Source organism: Monomorium pharaonis, chromosome 9 (genome assembly GCF_013373865.1).
Source record: "Monomorium pharaonis isolate MP-MQ-018 chromosome 9, ASM1337386v2, whole genome shotgun sequence".
NCBI classification, from domain to species: Eukaryota; Metazoa; Arthropoda; class Insecta; order Hymenoptera; family Formicidae; genus Monomorium; species Monomorium pharaonis.
In genome coordinates, this window is record NC_050475.1 from 8,614,363 (window position 1) to 8,634,738 (window position 20,376).

General features: G+C 29.3%; 1 protein-coding gene across 3 annotated transcripts; it reads left to right on the top strand.

The window, feature by feature from the left end:
- Positions 1-994: 994 nt before the first annotated feature.
- Positions 995-20,371, top strand: LOC105835342 (facilitated trehalose transporter Tret1-2 homolog). 3 transcript variants are annotated; one of them, XM_012678525.3, is made up of 5 exons: positions 996-1,442; positions 8,483-8,539; positions 11,797-11,938; positions 12,051-12,370; positions 18,066-20,371. In XM_012678525.3, the coding sequence occupies exons 1-5, from the start codon at positions 1,404-1,406 to the stop codon at positions 19,008-19,010; spliced, it is 1,503 nt and encodes a 500-aa protein (XP_012533979.1). In that variant the 5' UTR covers positions 996-1,403; the 3' UTR covers positions 19,011-20,371. The 3 variants fall into 3 exon arrangements, with proteins under 3 accessions (XP_036147786.1, XP_012533979.1, XP_012533970.1); XM_012678516.3 differs by lacking the exon at positions 996-1,442 and adding an exon at positions 6,396-7,716; XM_036291893.1 differs by lacking the exon at positions 8,483-8,539 and having other exon boundaries at positions 995-1,442.
- The last annotated feature ends 5 nt before the right edge of the window (positions 20,372-20,376 follow it).

The following is a 20,376-nucleotide window of genomic DNA, read 5'->3' on the forward strand; positions in this document are numbered from 1 at the left end:
TCTTATCTGTTTTATCGACAGAATTGTACAATTGGTTCCCATGTACAATTTTTTATGCGTTTACAGAATTAAAAATCCTCCACAATTAATTCTGGAAAATAATTTCTAAATCTATAAAAAAAATACATACAAAATTTTGTTAATGACGTGCTCAAATGACTCTACATTATCGATCTCGATCGAAGTTTGACGAGCAGTTTAGCATCCTAGAAGCGAAATGTTATTTCGATTAATTTCCTACTGGATAACGTGCTTATTTTATTAAACAATTTTTGATTGATTTTTGAATAAAAAATAAGAGCTTGAATGTTTTAAACTTATAACATATATAATAACATCTCATTGAAAATAGTAAACTGACCTATTTTTTTTACACATGTTTTACGTGGTTATGTAACATGGTTATATACATGTTAGTATCTTTATTAACGAGCAAAAAATTAATAATCTTTCGAGATGTAATATATTCGTTATTCACACGTATTATTTCACATTTTGCTGCAAACTGACAAGATATCGATTATCATATTGATAAAATTATGATCATTACAGACATAATACGATAAATCAAGAAGCTTATGATACTTAAAGTACCAGTTTGTTTTTTATAGTTTTTAATCTATTGATATTGATTTGTTTAACATTAAATATTTGTCGTATTAAAATAATAATGCATGTCTTGCTAATGCAACTCTCTAAATAACAGAGTGAACATTAAAAGATGACATAATGACATCTATTTATATCTATTAGACAATCTATTAGTCGCTTGACACTTTATTCGCATCTTTACTACTTTGGGTCTCGGACCTTTTAATTCTCTTTTATGTTCTTGCAGAACAATGTAAAAGAGACAATTGCAAATAAAAGATAAATTATTATCCAGATGTAACAAATACGAGTATCTCTCGCGAGGTATCACTCGCTGAATACATTCCAAATCTAATAAACTCGAGTCTCACTTGCGGCGCTTATATAGCAACGTCAAGTGGTTAAACAAGTCAGTTTTGATGCGCGCTTTCATCAGAGAAATCACAAGACAATCCGGATGATTTTGAAGCTGATGCATATTTTAATCTGTAATCGATAATACTGAGAAGTAGCGATAACGAATTGTCGCGAGGTATTTAATTTTCAAGTGCTGTTTTAAAGCGAATGTTTTCATTCCTGGAGAAAAGAATCGGTTATCGACATATATAGTGAACGTATCACTGTGTATTCTTTATCAATGAATAGAGCGTGGTGTGTCCAATAGATCTTGTGAAAAGAACATAAAGTTGCTAATGGGCTGTTAAGAAACAGCACACGTGTGTTTCATTAACGTGTAAATTTCTAGTTCAGCAAAATTAGTGCACAAGTGGTGGTTTCAGTTTTGCTGCGCAAACGCACTGGCATCTGGCGAAATGTCTTCTCCCGACGAGGAATGCAGCCGTTTCATTCAGGTAGCCATTTCATTCAACGTACCTTTCGCCGTAACCCACTTCCACCGTTTTATAACATGGCCAAGTGTACTTCGATAAGTTATTGTACCTCTGATCAGAAAATTAACTTATACATACCTAGCTTTTATTAAGATGTTCTTAAACTAAAACGTAAAATTAATATAAAATATTTATCTTCTTGTAAACAACCTAACTTATCTTTAAATTGTTTAACTTACTTTCATCTTTCTCCAATTCTAAAATTAAAAGAAGGCAGAGAAAGCAAGTTAAACCAGAAAGTAAGTTTAACACTAAAAAAATGAAATTGCAATTTTAACAAAAATTATGTCTGTAAAATCTAGCTGAAGTAGATAAATAATTAGCAAATACTGTGACATGTATATGTATTGCATCTAATCAATTTAGCTGATAGAAGCAGAATTTCCAAATTCTATACGTGACAGCCAAAATTCTAGCAGATACAAAAATTAGCGATACATTTTGGTTGTAATATCAAAAAATCTGTATATGTATATCAGCAAAAAAATTTTTTGAGTAAAAATTGTATGCAACGGGTCTAAGAGAAAAGCAACGATCTTATATGATATATTTAAATCACCAATTTTAATTTACTGCAAAACACATAATTTTTCCCTAAATTCTATTAGAAATTGTAAATCGCCAAAAGAAACTTAATAAATAAATGTTCAAATAAGGCTTAAATATAATACATGCTACACGTGTGTATAATCAAATGAAAATATCGTAGCAGACTCGGAATCGGCATCGTAGTTTAATTTTTTCCACGCTACTTATTGTGATTATTACGATTTAATAATCTCGATTATAAGCGATAATGGGATCTAATAATCTCACGCTTGTAAGTGATAATGAAATCTAATACTCTTTTGATTAGATGTAATAACAGCAGTACGTCGTTTTCTGCGAATCAACGTCGACTTTTATTGCATTTTCAACCGTAGAGTTTGAAGCGCAGTTGAATATTGCACCGATTTTCCATCTCACTAAGAATCGAACGGTCTCAGGAACGAATGGTATTGTCGATTGGCCTCGGAAATCGGCGCGTCATGACGTGCACGAGATATCGTAGTGACGATTTAATCCTCTTACGCAAGAGCTAAGAGTTCCGTGATAACTCTCTCATGCTGTATTACGTACGGGCTTACTGTCTTATACTGACAATGAGTTGTGTTTAATCGCTTTTAAGTCGTATGCGTGTGATCCCTAGTATTAACACAATATCGTTGGGTTAATAGATGATTCAAAGCCATGAACCATACGCATCTTTCATAACGTTCTTTTATTATAATTAAACTGTATTAGCACAGTCATTGTTAAAATGTATTCTCTAGTGACGCACAAGGCTTTTTGCATTTCAAATTTTAAGACGCATTAACTATGCTTTAAAAAGAGTATATTAATTATTTTTAGATACACCAAGATAAATATAATACTTAGAAGTGTAACATTTGTAACCAAATATTGAATAGTATACATATATCACAATATATACTTTTAACATGCACTATTCTTCATAAATTTAGAAATTTTTGCGCACTTATGAACCATTTAAATATTTTAACGAAAAAAAACCGTAGAGCTATTTTCAAAAATGCGTTTTAAAGAGGAGAGATAAGAACAAATTTGTTTTTTTTGTTTGTTTCTATTTATATAGAATTAAAGACTGGTATTTTTTACAATATTTTTTTTCTTTTACTTTGATTGTAGCTTGATGAAATATCATCAGAAAAAAATTAATAAAAAATATTTTAAAGTAAGTTTTTTATTAAACTTTAAAATAATTTTTTTTAATTCTTAAAAAATGATGCGATATTTTTTTGCAATAATATTGAATTTCTTATTTACATTTTTACAAAACGGTTTTCAACTTTAAAATCAAAAAGTGTTTATAAAATAATAAAGAAAATAAAAAAATTTTATTCTAATGTGTTTGAAATAACAAATTTTTTAAAAAATTTTAACTTTTTTTAATCTTACTTTTTGTGAAATGCAAGAAAATCCTATACGTTCCTCAATTTATAAACGATAATAAATGTACAAACTTGTGTAAAAAGACATTAAATTTAATAAATTCTTTAAATCTTAGATTTCAATTTCTTTGAGATATAAGATCTACATACTTTAAAGATATTTGCGCGTCATTATTGAAAGAAAATGTTTACTATATTAAAGCGTCTATAAAAATTAATGAATTGCGATATGTGCAACGACAATATTAAAGGTCATTGTCGAATTAAATAGGCTCAGAAAAATAAACAGTTCTCATAAATTTATTAAACTTATCTATAAAAGTCTTTAATTATATAATACTGCTCGTACAAACGTCTCCGAAATTCATCTCTGAAATTACATCTCGCGTTAATTACGTTTGCAACTGTATTGAGATCTGTTTTGCAAGTGTTGACACTTGTTTGCTTATGATGTCTCGTGATAGTAGCGATACTGTCACTTGTAGGAGATACCGAAAACGATGCGTACACACGCGGGCGAGATGTCATATGTTAGTTATTCTTCTTCTAATTAATATAAATATCGTTTCTTATTGCTTAGGATATTTGAAACATTGTAATAATGAATTAAATGATATATATATTATATACAAATGTAAAAAAATAGAATTAAATTTTTTCTGTATAGTGTAAAAAAATTAAATGTTCTTATGTACCCTATAATTTTTATTTAAAGGTGAATATGGAGAAGACTTAGAATTCCTTTTTAACTTGTTTATGCTTCATGATGGCATAATGATTATTATATATGCATAAATAATTTACAGATACGTATAATTTAATTGCTAAAAAATGTATCTCTTAATGGGTGCCTGTCTTGGGAATTAACGATAAATTAACGGAGTGATCATGATAAAAATTATGTTGTAATAGTTATAATATATGTATATCTTGTTCGAGGAAGTTACGCAAGCCAATGTCAAGACGACTGTAGCGCAAATAAGACCGGAAAGAATTTAGAAGTCACACAATAAATTTATAGCGCAGAATCAATCGAAGCGTAAAACTGTATAGTTGTAGTTTTCATATATAAGAAGTCTCACTCTGATCAGCCTTTCGATTTGACTGAATTCAGTAAACAGATGTTTCAGCTTAAGTATTCATGTCGTGCGCGATTATATCAACGCATAAATTATAAATTATAAATTTTATTTACTACAACTAAACAATATACGAAGTAAATATGCAATTTTAATTAACGCGCTCGGTGTTCCCGATCATTTATTATTGATTAATTCAAATAAGAAAGATATTTTTATCTTAACCAGACTCGAATAATTATACGTATCAGCATTCAATATTTCGTGTATTTATTAAAATGTAACTCATATAAAATTACTGATGTATAAAGTTATATATAGAAGAGGTTTTAAAATTAATTAATTATTAAAAAATAAATTGCTTAATTCCAGAATTGAGTAAGTTAATATATTTGTTAACTAAATTAAATTAAAGTTAATGGATTATTATATTAATTCAGTTAAGTAACAAGTTACATAAATAAAAGTCTAACTCAGTTAAAGTTACGTTAAGACTAATTTAACTCAAGTTAAAGTAAAAGCTAATTTTGAAAAGCTTTATTTATATTAAATAAAAAAACCATCTAATTTATTTAAGTCGGATTACCAATATAATTACAATACCGATCATTAAATATAAAGTACCTAATATGGCCATGTATCCAATTTGGCTCACTCCCATTTTCAAATAGTTACATAATGAATTTTATTGATAACGCTAATACATCGTTCAGGAAGTATTATGTATTTATGTTAGTTAACTGCTCAATATCTCCTTTTTATGGCTTGTAATCACATTTTATTAAAATTGTGTTTTTCTGAATCTAAAATTTCAGAAGTAAGTTTTTGCTTTGTGTAACTATCATGTAACAATTATAAATATCCACAATTCATATTATTGTAGCTCTTTATTTATGCTTTTCAACCCTGTATTTATTTGAGGTTTTTATTAAAACATCTTGTTTATAATTAAAGAAAGAAAGTTTTTTGTATTGTAAAACCATTATGACCAGGGACACTACTAAAACAATATATCTTATTAATATATAAGAAAGCTAAGGTTCTGTTTCTTTGTTTAATGTTTAATTTTTGATTTGTATTTCTTGTCTTTCTCTAATTAATTGAAGCTAATTAATTGACAGGTAAAATTTAAGATAACGCTCTTTGTAAATAAGCACAGTTTCATTGTTTAATGAATAGCTGTATGTGTAACTTTTTCCATGAGTATGTTAATAAATGCTTAAACATGTTGATTCTGTTATTTCGTATTTTTTTAAAAATATTTATAAAAAAAAGAAGAATACATAGCTGGGCCACATTGGCTATATATGTAATCAACATAGCCCAAGCGCTATCTTTTTCTTAAATTTTTACTATACTTATATAAATAATTGAAAATATTTCATATATTTATTTTTAGTTTCAGAAATATTTCTTATTTTAAATCTGACCCTTATTTTTCAATTTCGTATTCATAAAAAAATTAGAAAAATCTTCAAAGCTTAGAGGAGGGCATATTGGGTACAGGTACCTTATTTAATATTTTACTTATAAATTAAATTATAATATTAGTTATAGTTTTTCATTTTATTATTAATTTTCAATTTCTTAACTAGTTACTACCCCTGCTTAATTCAACCATATACTCTTGTTCTCTTTAATATAACTAAATAATGCATTTTTGTTCTTCTTTCCCCCACTAGAATGCGACATTACGACGTTGTAATAAATTACGTTCTTACCATTGATACCACTATTATTGTTAATTACTCTGTCTGACTAAACATCACCACGTCGATTTGCGACCCGTCAATTATCAGTGATTTTTTCGATTGTCTTCTTACGTAATCGTCTCCTTATCAGTACAAAGTTCCCGGTAATAGAAATGTAACGCTGGATGTATATTTGACATTCGCGCAAGCATCGCCTGGCGATACGGAACGGATCATGCGACGCGAATGGTCCGGAGTGGAAAAACGCGCCGGGTGCAGCAGATAAATTCCGTGCATCGCTCTCAGTCAATAACGAGTTCCCAGTTAGCGCTGATCACAACCGCGGCTACAGACCTCGGAAGATTTACATCTCGCGTTAATCGAGAGATTCGCTCCCGCGAATATCGCAATACATCGGACGGAAACTTTCCCGCGGCATATCCATCCAAAGAAAGTATCCCCGAATATTTATTTAAAGAGAATAACGTATGACGTAGAAACGACTTTTGACACATCAATTAAAATCTCTCAGACTCTTATTACGGCGAAGACGTCCGCTGAATTTGCGGGCATTCCACGCGTAATATACTTTCTCAGATCTGAAGATAAGACACGTCGGAAACCGCAGCGTTGTGAATATCAGAGGCATTGCTTGAAACAATAAAATCGACGTCGTAGATTAGACACGTTTGCAAAGCTCAAAGGCGCAATCTCGAACGAGCGAACGGATCGCAATTTCCCGACAAACGCTATCGAGCGAACAATAATACACGAACAGACGGTTGAGCAGAATAAACAACTCGATGCAAATTGGTATTTATTGTATGTACATACGGCGATATTATATCTGCACGAAAAAGGCTGACAATAAGGAGGACGCGGTTTTGCATTTAAAAATTCACGGCCAATTTGAACGGGCCGTGATTATAATTTAATACGAGTCATTCGGCGCTCCTTCGCATCTCCTCGGTAGAGTCGAATTCCGCCACACGCTTTCGTATCTTTTAAATAGACGTAGCAATCAATGAATGATGATGATTTGAAAGTACTTTGCGATATGATATCGAGTTTATTATCAAGTATAAATATAAATTCCGGAATCAAGTATTGTAGAAACATATAAGGGATTCAATCGCAAAGGAGGGAAAGTGAAAAGAAGTGGCTCTGTGTGTGATGAAGAAAATTTTTTTTAAACCGACGTTTTTCTCTAAAATTGCACACGTTTAGTGACGGAAAAGTCATCACATAGATTATTGTCGTTATATTTTTATTTAATTGACGCGATTAATTGAAAGCAATATATTAAGGAGAAAAAGTCGCCATGATGAATACGTCAATTAATAACGCGAACGGACAAACGGACGTTGTTAATGCAAATGGACAAATAAACGTTAACAATACGAATGAACAAAAAGATATTAATAACGTAAATAAGCATGTTAATAATGTGAGTGAACAAGTCGATGGTAACATCAGTGCGGGTGGGCGCATATCGGAGTGCGTGGAGATTAAGGTATGTAGATATTTCCAGCAACTACAAACCGAATTTCGTGTTCATGTATCATTATGTTTGTAAAATGTATATCTTCTTCCTAAATGTTTTATACATCTTTTAAAATCATCGTATTTCTATAAACCTTTTTTTTCTGTTTAAAAACATTCTAAGTTCGAATCCTCTCTTGAATCACAGATTTACTGCTAGAAGACAAATGTTTGTATGAAAATATTTATGCTAAGAACTTGCTAAAATTTTTTTTTCTGCTTTCAAGTTCTTTCCACGACACAATCATTATTCATTCTGGAAAGCTTATCATGATTATGTTTGTCAGGTCTTTTCCCTGGATTTTCTGTTCATCTTCTCTTTAAGTCTAGAGATCTATCTTTGAATATCGTTAGTCATTCTCTGACTCGTGATAACGAATCGGAATTCAACAAGTTTAGTATCGACAAGTTTAGTAACTTTTAGTCTTCACTTCCTAACACTGTCAAACAATTCGATAAGTTATATTATGAGAAACATTAATATGCGTTTCTGTTGAACATACCTTTTGTTGCATAAAAGAATCGTTTAACTGTATTAAAATTCGTTAAACCTGTCAATTTTTCTCTTTATTATTAAATGTATGTAGATCGTGCATTATAATTGCAAAATAGAAACACAACACAAAGGCCAGTTCTGACGTGTTTCAATTTAAAATGTATTTTAGCTTTAAAAATTATGTATATGTGTCACGGAAATGCAGCAAGGAATAAAACTCAATCAATCTTCTTTTTTGCAGATGGAACCCGGCGTCACCGAAGAAAAAAAATGGGAGCGAGCCGGAACAACTTATCAAGTAAGTAAACTCTTGCACGTTTGTAAAAATAGATATATCGCGTATAATTCTTTTTTCAATTAATTACTTTGTACAAACGACAAATCTGAAATAAATTCAACCTATGTAGCATTCGTTAATAATAATATCACATATTGGTTATTAAATCGCGTTGACTTAAATTATTTCTGGGAATAATGAGTGTTTTGCCGATAAAATTGCAATTATTACCTCATCAATCTACTTTAATAAAAACAAATGGTTCTCGTAAACAACGCAATCACTGAATACGCGTGTGTCTTGGCAATTAAGATGCGTGCACGATTTCACAATAGATATTACAATCTTTTTTTCTTTGTAATATTTAAGATATTATATCTTGGATGACATCCGAGTTCATTCATCGTGAGCTCTTTGCTTTACTATCGAACGTAATATCGAACGATCATGGAATTAAGATGTAATAAATAGTAGAAGAGGAAATGTAAATGAAATGATGAAATAAAAACAGGATGTGTAGTAAAACAGATATATGTCTTAATCAATTTGGTTCTTTCCATAATAAATTATGTAGATCGTTGAGAAACGTTTACGTAAACGTTTACTCACAAGTGATTTTATCAATTGCAAAGAAGTATTTGCATTGTTGCGTTAATTCTTGCAGTTCTTAGTTATGTATTTGATATTATGAGCAACGCCGATGAATATATTAATTTTGTACGAAAAAGACTTCGCTTATTTTAATTTTTAATTTGATTTTCTATGTTTATCTGGATTTGCATTTCTTCTGACATAGCTGATCTATCGACGAAGTACGTTTCTCAATTTTGTACACAAAGTAATAATATTTTTACACAGAAAAGGCATTATAATACCAAATTGAAACTGATATATTCGACAATCATTTTCTTCTAAAATTAGAAATTATATTCTTGCTTATATATTAAACAAAAATAATTTTGCTTATATGTAATTTAATCCTAGAAGATACATACGATTTTGTATATCTGTATAAGCGAAATAATATATTATCCCAAAATATAAAGTGAAATAATATATTATTCCAAACTTCTCGAATGTCTCAAGTTTTTCTATCAGCAGCAAATTAATAGTTAAATAGTGCATTTTTTAATTTTTTAATAAAGAAAACGATGATCTATAAACATGTTGTTTTTTGTCAGAAAAATAAACTGAAAAATCTATTTAGGGATTAATTTTAAAATGTGCAAAAATCTTTTTTACAAAAATGTTTAATAATTATTAACTCGAATTTCTTAAAAAATAAAGTAGAGTAAAAAATATAAATAACATTTAAAGAGAAATAAGTGTACTTTAAGGCTAAGGTATATTAATGTTTTTTTGAAAAAGTAAATATAATAAAATGTTTAATTTATGAAAAAATTTAAAACCTTAGTCTGGTACTAAGAGACCATATCATTCTCTAAATTGGAATGAAATCAGAATGAGATCGAACAAAATTTCTTCCCATTCAAAACCTTTAACATGGGAGTACATTTTTTTATGTTATTCATTTTTGATTAAAAAACTAAAATTTACTAACCATACAATTTTTAAATGACAAAAGTGGGGTAACCTGCTATCTCATACCAAATTCTCTTTTACACTATTCACCGATGCGCAGGCTACTTCACGTTCTGATTAACACAGCCAAAAGTCTGTCAAAAAGTCTAACTAAATTATAAGTCCAGCCCCAAAAATTCACCAAGCTTCTTTAGAAGCGTAATTTAAATTTTGTGTGACGTACTAAAGAATCTCACATTTTTCTTTGTGATTATTCTTTTTTAAGGAGGATCGATAAGTCACGATTTCGGCCCCGTCTAGATTTCATAAATTATCAGAAACAATTTTTTAATACATAAAACACTAAATTAAGCTGTTTTCAGCCTAAACAGACATGTTTAACGTTATTTTGTTTAAACGTAGAATTTTGTATTACCTAAAAATTGTGGATATTATATTGGAAAATCATGAACATCGTAATATAAAATTATTTTTGTACATAAAATTGATGACAGCGAAACGTACGTGCTTATTCACGTGAGTCCCATTTTCAAGCGAGTTGTATAGTACTGCACAAAATATCCACAAATACGAATTTCTATATTTAAACAAGATAACGACTATGTTGAACATGTCCGTTTAGGTTGAAAACAGATCGATTTAATGTTGTATATATTAAAAAATTGTTTCTGATAATTTACAATAAAATCCAGAGGGGGTCGAAATCGTGACTTATCGGTCCTCCTCCTTTTAAGTTTAAATTTTAAAGCAAAAAATATTATATTTTTGTTTATATTTTGATTTGATATATAATAATCATCTAGAAATATTATACAATATATTTATAATTGTTTTGATAACAATAGTATAGAAAATTTTTTATTCTAACAATAAGTTTCGAAACACTGCTATTTTTTCGAATATTTTTTCTTTTCAATTTATGAAAATTGTTGAATAATAAAAGTATATTTTTTTATAAAGCTGAACAAAATTGTTTATGTAAACAATTTATCTGTTTAATCTCAATTCAATGTTTAACATTTCAAAAATAAATATATTCTTAGACAAGTAAGTTCTTTTCTGTGTAAAATATTTCAATTTCCGATTCTGCATGATTTCTCGCATAAGAGAAACATTTATCCTTGAACACAATGAAGAAATGCATTATGTGTATCCATCAATTATCTCTGACGTCCCACAAAATTCCAAATCTTAAGATCATGATAAGATATACTCTATCTACATTATGAGATTTTCCATTCCGAGATAGTTATCTTGAAAATATGTACGATGGATACTACGTATTATAAAACACTATAACTTTATCGCGCAATTTTAAGGCGTTTTAATTACTAGCTGCACCTTCTTTTGTCTCCGCAATCATTCGTTAAACCGGTTCTAACATTATTCGCATGTGTAATAACTGCAGCGTTTGACGTACGATAAGAAAATTATTCTGACAAAAAATTCGTTGCTCGATACGCTTAGTTAACCTTTGATGATACGATGATAACTGCGTTACCTCCCGCGTATCTGTTTACCATATTTTTCGCGTCACGTTTTGCTGCTATAAATAATCTAGTTATAAATTTTCTTCACGCTCCATCAAGAAGTTTACCAAGAATTTACCCCTCACTGTGAATACAAATATTTTTCTTTAGGATTTTTTCGCCTTGCTACTGTTGTTACGTATTTGTCACGGTTTTAACAATATCACTCATCGACTTCTTCCTGATTCGCGATCTCTTTTTTTACAGATATTGATGGCCTTATGTGCTAATGTCGTGGTATTGGGTCCAGCAATGGGTTTCGGTTACAGCGCCGTGGCAGAGCCCGCGATGAGATGGCCAGAAGATAAGAATGACTTAGTACTCGATGCTAACCAAGCAAATTGGATGGGTTAGTGTCATTGAAAGATTCATCTCTTCAATAAATTCCTCGCAATTTTGAATTATTAAAAATATATTTTTTGTAATCGTATCGCTACCAAAAATTATTATTTGCCCAATAGCTACCGTATCGGCGTTGGGTACGCCTCTTGGTTGCCTACTCTCGAGTGTCGTGATGGGGCGAGGAAGGAAGATTAGTTTGCTCGTGACATCATTAATCTCATTGGCGGGTTGGTTGACTATTTATATGTCGAACAGTTACGTGCAGATATTGATTGGAAGGTCGATTTCCGGAATATCCACCGGGATGGCGTCGGTTCCGACAACGGTGTATGCGGCGGAAATAGCAGGACCAAAATGGCGAGGCACGATGGTTACATGGACCAGTATTTCTATTGCTCTCGGTGTCCTCATTGTTTATATCTTCGGATACATTTTACCGGTAAATTATCAGCAGTACTATTTCATACACAATACACAAAAAGGTTAATATTAAACAACAATTATTGTCTCATAGTTGCTGAATCTACGTTTAACCAAAAAATTTTAATTATTTATTGGAAAAATGAATTAAAATCAGCCTTAGTAGCACAAAGCATTGGAGAATAATTGGAAAATATTGAAAAATAATATTGGAAAATAATATAAAGGCAATATCCACAATATTGGCCCAATATTGTAAAGACACTTTACCTTATTTAGCCAATTTGTCTAATTGTAAGTAGCAATATTGGTTCAATATTGATTCAACATTGGCCCAATGTTAGATTAACTCGGAACAAGGTGAGACAGCATTATGTTTATTGGGTTGAACTCATAAAAATTCTATTTTTAACAACGGCAAATTAATAACAATGTGTCATCAATTTGTTACCAATCATTCATTGCTGTTATATCGCAAACAATTAATGCATCATTATTACTGACCGTTTCCTTCTTATTATGAAATGTCCTCAACTTTGCATGTATAAGTAATCATGTTATTGAATTTGTAATGTGTTTTATTTTTAACTCGAAAAATGTATAGCAAATATATAACACGCGTAATGCATTAATTTGCTCAAAATGCTACCTCACGCTTAGTTATCTGGGTATTATAACATATATTTATTATTTTTATTCTCTAACAAACTTTGTAAATGTATTTTATAGTTATTATTTCACTTTACGTTTTATTCATAAACATTATTTGTAAATTATTTATGCCGTACATTCTACACATAAGAGGCTGTCTCATTCCTAATAAAATATATAGCAAAAATATGCAAAGGTAATTTAAGTTTTTTTCAAATATGAGAAAGTAAATATATCATATTTCTAATTTCTTTATACTAGTAATAATATGAAGTTCTTATTTGTGTTGTTTATTTTTCTAGAAAGTAAAAGAGAGAGAGAGAGAGAGAGAGAGAGAGAGAGAGAGAGAGAGAGAGCAAATAATACGTAATAAAATAAATTTTTAATAGGTATACCCTTATAAAAATGTAATATTAAATGGTAATAAATTGGCCAGTAATTATTACTTATTTTGAACAGGATCTCAGACCGAATAAAAATTACGACTTGATTTTGGTTATAGTTTAATAAATTATTTGCAAATAATTTCGATTTCAGTCTCGTTTCTTTGACAAATAAAAGAAACCAAAACCGTTTAAACTACATTTTTTTTATTACGGTTCCGGTTCTCAATTCTAATAATATTATTTAATAAGTAATTATATAATAATAATTAATTATTAATATTTAATAATATTTAACAATATTTAATAATAATTTATAAATACTTTAATATAGGAGAAGAAATTAATTTGAATTGTCCCAGTAATAAATTTATTGCTTTAAAAAAAGACGATAGAATAAATAAGAGAAATAAGAAAAGAAGAAGCAAAACAAGCAAAAATAGTTATAGACAACAGTTCGCGAAATTGCAAACAAAGGGTAACAAGCAAACTGCATGCAATAGGTCTTTATATCCAGAATATATATATACATATAAAGAAAACATACAAGTATATAACAAAATATATAACAAAAATAATAAAAAGACTAGTGAAATATTAAATAAATGTTATTTAATATTTAATAAGTAATGTATTATTTAATAAGTAATGTAATTTTTAAGTACCTTAAAAACATATTTAGAATTTATAAATAAATGTGAAGTACTAGTTATTAATTTCAAAATAATAAAATTGTTAACATAAACGAAAGTAAAGAAATAAAAGAAATATTAATAATTCACTTGTAATCAAGATTGAGAGTCAGTTTTAATTTCCTAGTAAACTTATCTATTAGGTAACTATGTGTCTATCTTTATTCTTTTAAATAAATAAAGACAAACACATATTTATCTGATAGATAAGTTTATCAAAAAGTTGAAACAATTGGCTCTTACAGATCATACACCGTGAACGTATCTTCTACATTATTATATGTAAATTGTTTATGCGTTTAGAAAACTCAATAAGAAAACGAACTTGTTACACAATAATATTACCTATTTATTAAATAATACTTATAAGTATATTACTTTCAAATAGTGATAATTTTTCTTCTACATTTTTATTCTTTCTCTTCAACTTTTTAAAAATATTTTTGGATTTACTTTTTTCCGATCCTTCTAATCTTTTTTCTATTTTTGGCATCCTTTGTAAAATTTATCTTACAAAAATTGAGAGAAAACAGAAAAAGTTTTAAAATGCAATTAAAAATGATGGAAAGAATAAAATATAGAATATAAAACAGATAAAAATAAAAAAACAATAAATAATCCTCTTTCTTTACACAGAATATCAGAATAACAGAATTCTTATTAACTTTAATAAGCAACATAAAATATAAAAATATTATGTAAATATAAATTGTAATGACCGAAAAAGTATACCGAAAAAAATCGTAAACCAAAAATAATTTAGTGGTTTAATTATAAAAATTTTTTTTAATTATAATAAAATAAGGTTATAAATTGTATATCGATTCTGATTCCGGTTCGGTCTGGGTTCCTGATTTTCAGTATTAAAAGTACTAACAGCAGTGCTCTTAGGCCTTGTCTACAATAAAGATTTAAGCTTTAAGTCGTAATAAATTGACCAATCACAATTGAGTATTCTTATAAAAATCGATTGTGATTGGTCAGTTTCTTATGGCTTAAAGCTTAAATCTTAATTGTAGATTAGGAGTAATTTAATACTTAAAATAAGTATTAATTTACTGGCCAATTTAATACGGTCCAGTATTACATTCATATATCGGATATATACCGGAGTTATATAGCTAGAGGAAACTGAGTAAAATATCCGTTTCTATAACATACTGTTTTATAAAATAAGAAATATATATATTTAATATTGCCTGTACAAATCAACACTATATATTCGCGTGTATAATTAATCATTTAAATTTACAATCACCAGCCTATATTAAGCGCCGACAAATTGGTCAGTCTTAAAATACGGTTTTTTCGCCAAAATATTATAAATTAAATTGACTAGCAATTTAATATCTTTTGGTGCTAACAAGCATATTATATAAATTGCTTTTTTTAATTAAATATCAATAAAGATACGCGAACTAGTGTTGGATCATACAGGCGATTAAATATACTACATATTTTTTATTTTAAAAATCATTTGAGCCAATAATAAAAATTTCTATTAACCATTCGAATACTGTTTTATATTTTTTATATAAAAATATGAAAATGCATTAAAATATAATTAATATTTTTGCATAAACAAAAATAAATATTTATGAAATTAGGGCTCAAAACTGCGTGCATTTTTTTTCTTTTCACGGAAGGAAATGGTTTGGTTGATCCAGTAAAGCTATAGTTTGCTATGCAAATTTAACATTTACAACTAAATTAGATTTGTTGATGCAGCAAAGAAATTATGTTTCTCAACAATTATTAGTAGGTAAATTTATTTTTGTTGAAATTATTTTATTTTCTTTAACAAGAGATATATGTATAAAATATTTACAAGATAAATTACAATATAATATATGAGGATTCCTAGTAACTTTTCACTTCGATGTAATCATTATGTTGTCGATTATATAAATATCTTGTGTTATTGCAAGATGCAAAATATAATGCGACTATATATAAAGATTATGATATTTTAAATTCGTTTAAATAGATTTTATATTTCAAAAAAGTCATAAATGAAATTAAATATAGATTTTTATTTTTTTAATTATCTAAGCATTATAAACAGCTCAGGTTTATGTCAGTATTAATACAATGCAATATTTTATTTTCGAGAAATAAAGAGATGCCGTTTTAAAAGTTTATATTATTTATTATTTATTATAAAAATGTTAATAAAATTAGAAAATTATAGTAAATTATATGATATTAAATAAAAATTGATTAATATATAAGTAACACAAATTAATGATGATAAGTGAAAAATGCCTTAGGTCAAAGTAAATCTTGATATTTAAAAATATTTTTTATGCAAATCTTACAATTCCCAGTAGCAAAATAACACAAAATATTTTTAATAAATAGAAATTTATACATCATTAAAATATATATACAGAAAAATATGTACATAAAAAAATAAAACACTGATTAAAAAATGAATGAGTAAAACAAATATTCTTATTCTAATTACTGTTATTATTATTAGCATCATTCTGAATGATTTTTAATAGGTGTTTAAGTAGATCTTAGAAAAAATCGGGCATAATAACAAAATATCACATTGGTTAATACAATAAATTATTATAATTACATGGAAGCAACATCTAACAATCTAGCGACCAATGTTGCACTCCCAAAGAGTGCATCACAATAAAAAACACTCTTTTATTAAAAAACACAAACGTGTTTTGCCATTGAAAATTTTTGTTTTGAGATATTAACAATGTTTTGTTTTTCTATTAAGCAAAACATCAACTATTGAAGATAAAAGTATTATCATGCTTTACTGGCAGGAAAGCACAAATTAATACATTCGTAAATAATTACAACACAGGCACACAAAAAAAGAAAAGTGGTCTGTCTCACTAGTCAATTTGTATGTATTTAAATAAAAAAAATGTCCTAGAAAACCTTGAAAATCGTAATAATTTCGCTGCACGCGAAAAATGGTGGGTGATGGAGCAATTCTGATACTGGATTTGTATTCAACGGCTCAAAATACATAAAGATATTATGGTCTGGTCCGTGATACAGATTTATTTTTTTTTTTTTTGCATGCGACAGCACAACCACCCCAAAAAAAATGGTTTGTATCACGGACCAGACCATAATATCTTTATGTATTTTGAGCCGTTGAACACAAATCCGGTGTCAAAATTGTCCCATCACTCACCATTTTCCGCGTGCAGAGCAATTATTGTAATTTTTAAAGCTTTTAGATCACCTTTTTTATAAAAAAAAAAGAAATGGTAGCTGATGGAGCAATTCTGACATCGGATTCGTGTTCAGTAAAATACATAGAGATTAACTAATGGAGTCCTAAGGACAGACCTCTTTTCTTTTTTTGTGTGCCTGTGTAATTTATATCACAAAATGTTTAATAGCTGTGTGGATTTTAATATTTTTCCAATAAATTAAAATTATTTGTAGGTTAAAATCAGATTTAGCAACTCAAAAACTAAAAAAATAACATATTTTTCTTGTTATTCCAGTGGCCAAAATCATTCTATTTCAATATCTATTATTCTTTCAGTAAAAACGTTATTTTATTTCAGCATTACAATATTTATCTAAAAAACATAATGTATTTGTTTGAATAATAAAAGTACAAAAAGAACTCTAATTCTTAATCTAAAGACAGTTACATTACGATTAGACATGTCAACGGAATAAAATTGTAAAAAAATCAACGGTATATATAAAGTTGCGATGACAGAGTCGAAAACATAAAAGTTATAGTCAATTTAAATAGTAACAAAATACACAATACCTAATTCTTGTTTTCACACGAGAATAGTTTAAGTTCCAAAATAAAATTGTATCGAAAAAATCGGTTTGTTCATGTAAGTAAGTGTATCTGTGTTTGAGATTATTAAACGCTTTAAAGATTTTATACTCTTAATTATGTAAGATAGTGATTGTTGATTTAATTTGACTATTTTTTTATACAAATAATAATGCATAATTCTGTTTTTTTTTGTTTCTGTTAAAGAGTGACTGGCGATTGGTAGCTTTATTGTGCGCTCTATTCCCACTGTGTGCAATCGCTCTCACTGCGCTGATAGTGCCCGAATCTCCTTTGTGGCTGCGAGATCGGAATCGACCTGAGGAAGCATTGGAAATTATGAAGAAGTTCCGTGGAATACCGAAAGACCAGCCGGCACCAGCGGAAGTCCTGTTCGAACTGAAACCGCGGCCACAGAAGAAGAATCAAAACATACTGAAGCACTTGGTGAAAAGGAGCTCGCTAGTGCCATTTGGCATAATGCTCAGTTACTTTTTCTTCCAACAGTTCTCCGGGATTTTCGTGATTATATATAACGCTGTTGGGATCATGGAAAAGTCGGGTGTTAAGGTGAATCCTTATCTCGGAGCAGTATTGATAGGCGTCGCTCGTTTTATAGCCAGTCTTTTAACGGCCGGTGTATCCCGAAAATTCGGCCGACGAATACCATCGATGATTTCCGGCGTTGGCATGACGATCTTCATGGGTGGCTTGTCACTCTACTTATATCTGGCCGAGAATGGAACTGTCATGGCTGACGGTGGAGTGGTCCCAGTGATCTGTATGGCGATGTATATATTCACGAGCACCTTGGGCTACCTAGTAGTCCCGTTCGCTATGGTAGGCGAAGTGTTTCCATCCAAGGTCAAGGATATACTGTCCGGTATGACGGTTGCCATAGGTTACCTCTTCAGTGCGGCGACTGTTAAGACGTATCCGGATATGGAGTCGCAGATGGGGATGCACGGCGTGTTTCTCTTCTTCGCGATTGTATCTTTGGTCGGTGCGATATTCATTCTGATGTTCCTACCCGAGACGAAAGGAAAAACCCTGCGCGAAATCGAGGATATGTTCTCAAGAAAGAAGAAGGTATTTGAATTACAGTCGGCGGAAGGAATGGTCGGAGAGAGAATCGCTCTCTCTAATTCTTAGGAAGACTCTAATTCTACCGGTTTTCGAGAAATTAAGCGTTTTTATTGCCTATACGGACAATTGACAAATAATTATCAAGAGTAGGTAATATTAAATACACGGAGGGAGACAAGATTGAAGCATACAAATGAAATTGAAATAAACAAAACGGATGCAACGTTCTGTGATGCTTTAAGGTATCCCTAGAAAGTTATTTGAAGAGTACAAGTCGAAGTTACAAAACAATTCTTGTATTTATTCTACATACGTTATACGTAATGATCTTATCGTATATTTCGTAATTGAAAGAGATAAAAGATGTAAAGGCATTTGTTTGACGTTCACAGTGAAAAGTAAAACGTAACAGACCTGTCGCTGTCATCTCGATGTGTTTTGCCATTGAAACGAAAACAATGCCATATATCAATACTTGGTTCACGTGTGAAATGTGTTCGCAAATTGCATTAACGTGAGATTAGATTTGTACTAGTTTGGGACTTCCGACAGAATGATATGCAATCTCGAAGATGATATTTTGATAAGACAGTACATATCATATTATTTAATTAAAACACAGTACATACTTGTTGGAGCGTAACTTAATCTTTAACATACAGTCCAAATTTCATCACATATTTCGAACAGGAAGACAGATTAACATCGTCGTGGACGGTCAAGTTCTAAAGTGAAAAATATTACATGAAATCGACCGTGTCTTATCGATATAATTAATTAATTAATTAAATATAAGACTTATTATTAATAAATTATAATACTACTCAACATTTGAAACAATTATAGATACAAAATTGAACAAAGGCACGTAGTGTTTATATAAGTGCTAAACAGCGAGTATTATTAATTTATTTTTTATAAATCATCTTCTCGTAAATAATTAACTTTGATAAGGTTGACTGATTGGCATAATGATAACGATCTAGTGTTGACCCGATAAACATAGAAAGAAATTTTATATGCGCGTGTCACAGATAGATGTTATAATTTATTTAAAGCTGAAGAGCGTTGCGATAACAATCGTGTTCTCTTCGATTAAGTTGTCAACAATTTATGACAACCGTCTTTTACAATTACGAGTGTTACTTTCCTTTGTACAAAATGTATTTTTCGCAGAAAATCGATATCGCGATGATATCGATAATTTATGAGCTACCGAACTTCAAGTACTTTACAATTTATCAACTCATCACGTGTGATTGATCGATGAATCGATTTATAATTAGCTAAACGACTTATTTAAGTTATACTAAATATGTATTATATATTCCGATATAAAAATACATATATGTATATATACATATGTGTGTCTCATGTATTTTATTAAAATCTTATTAAAATCTTAAATAATAAATTAACAAATGACGTAACA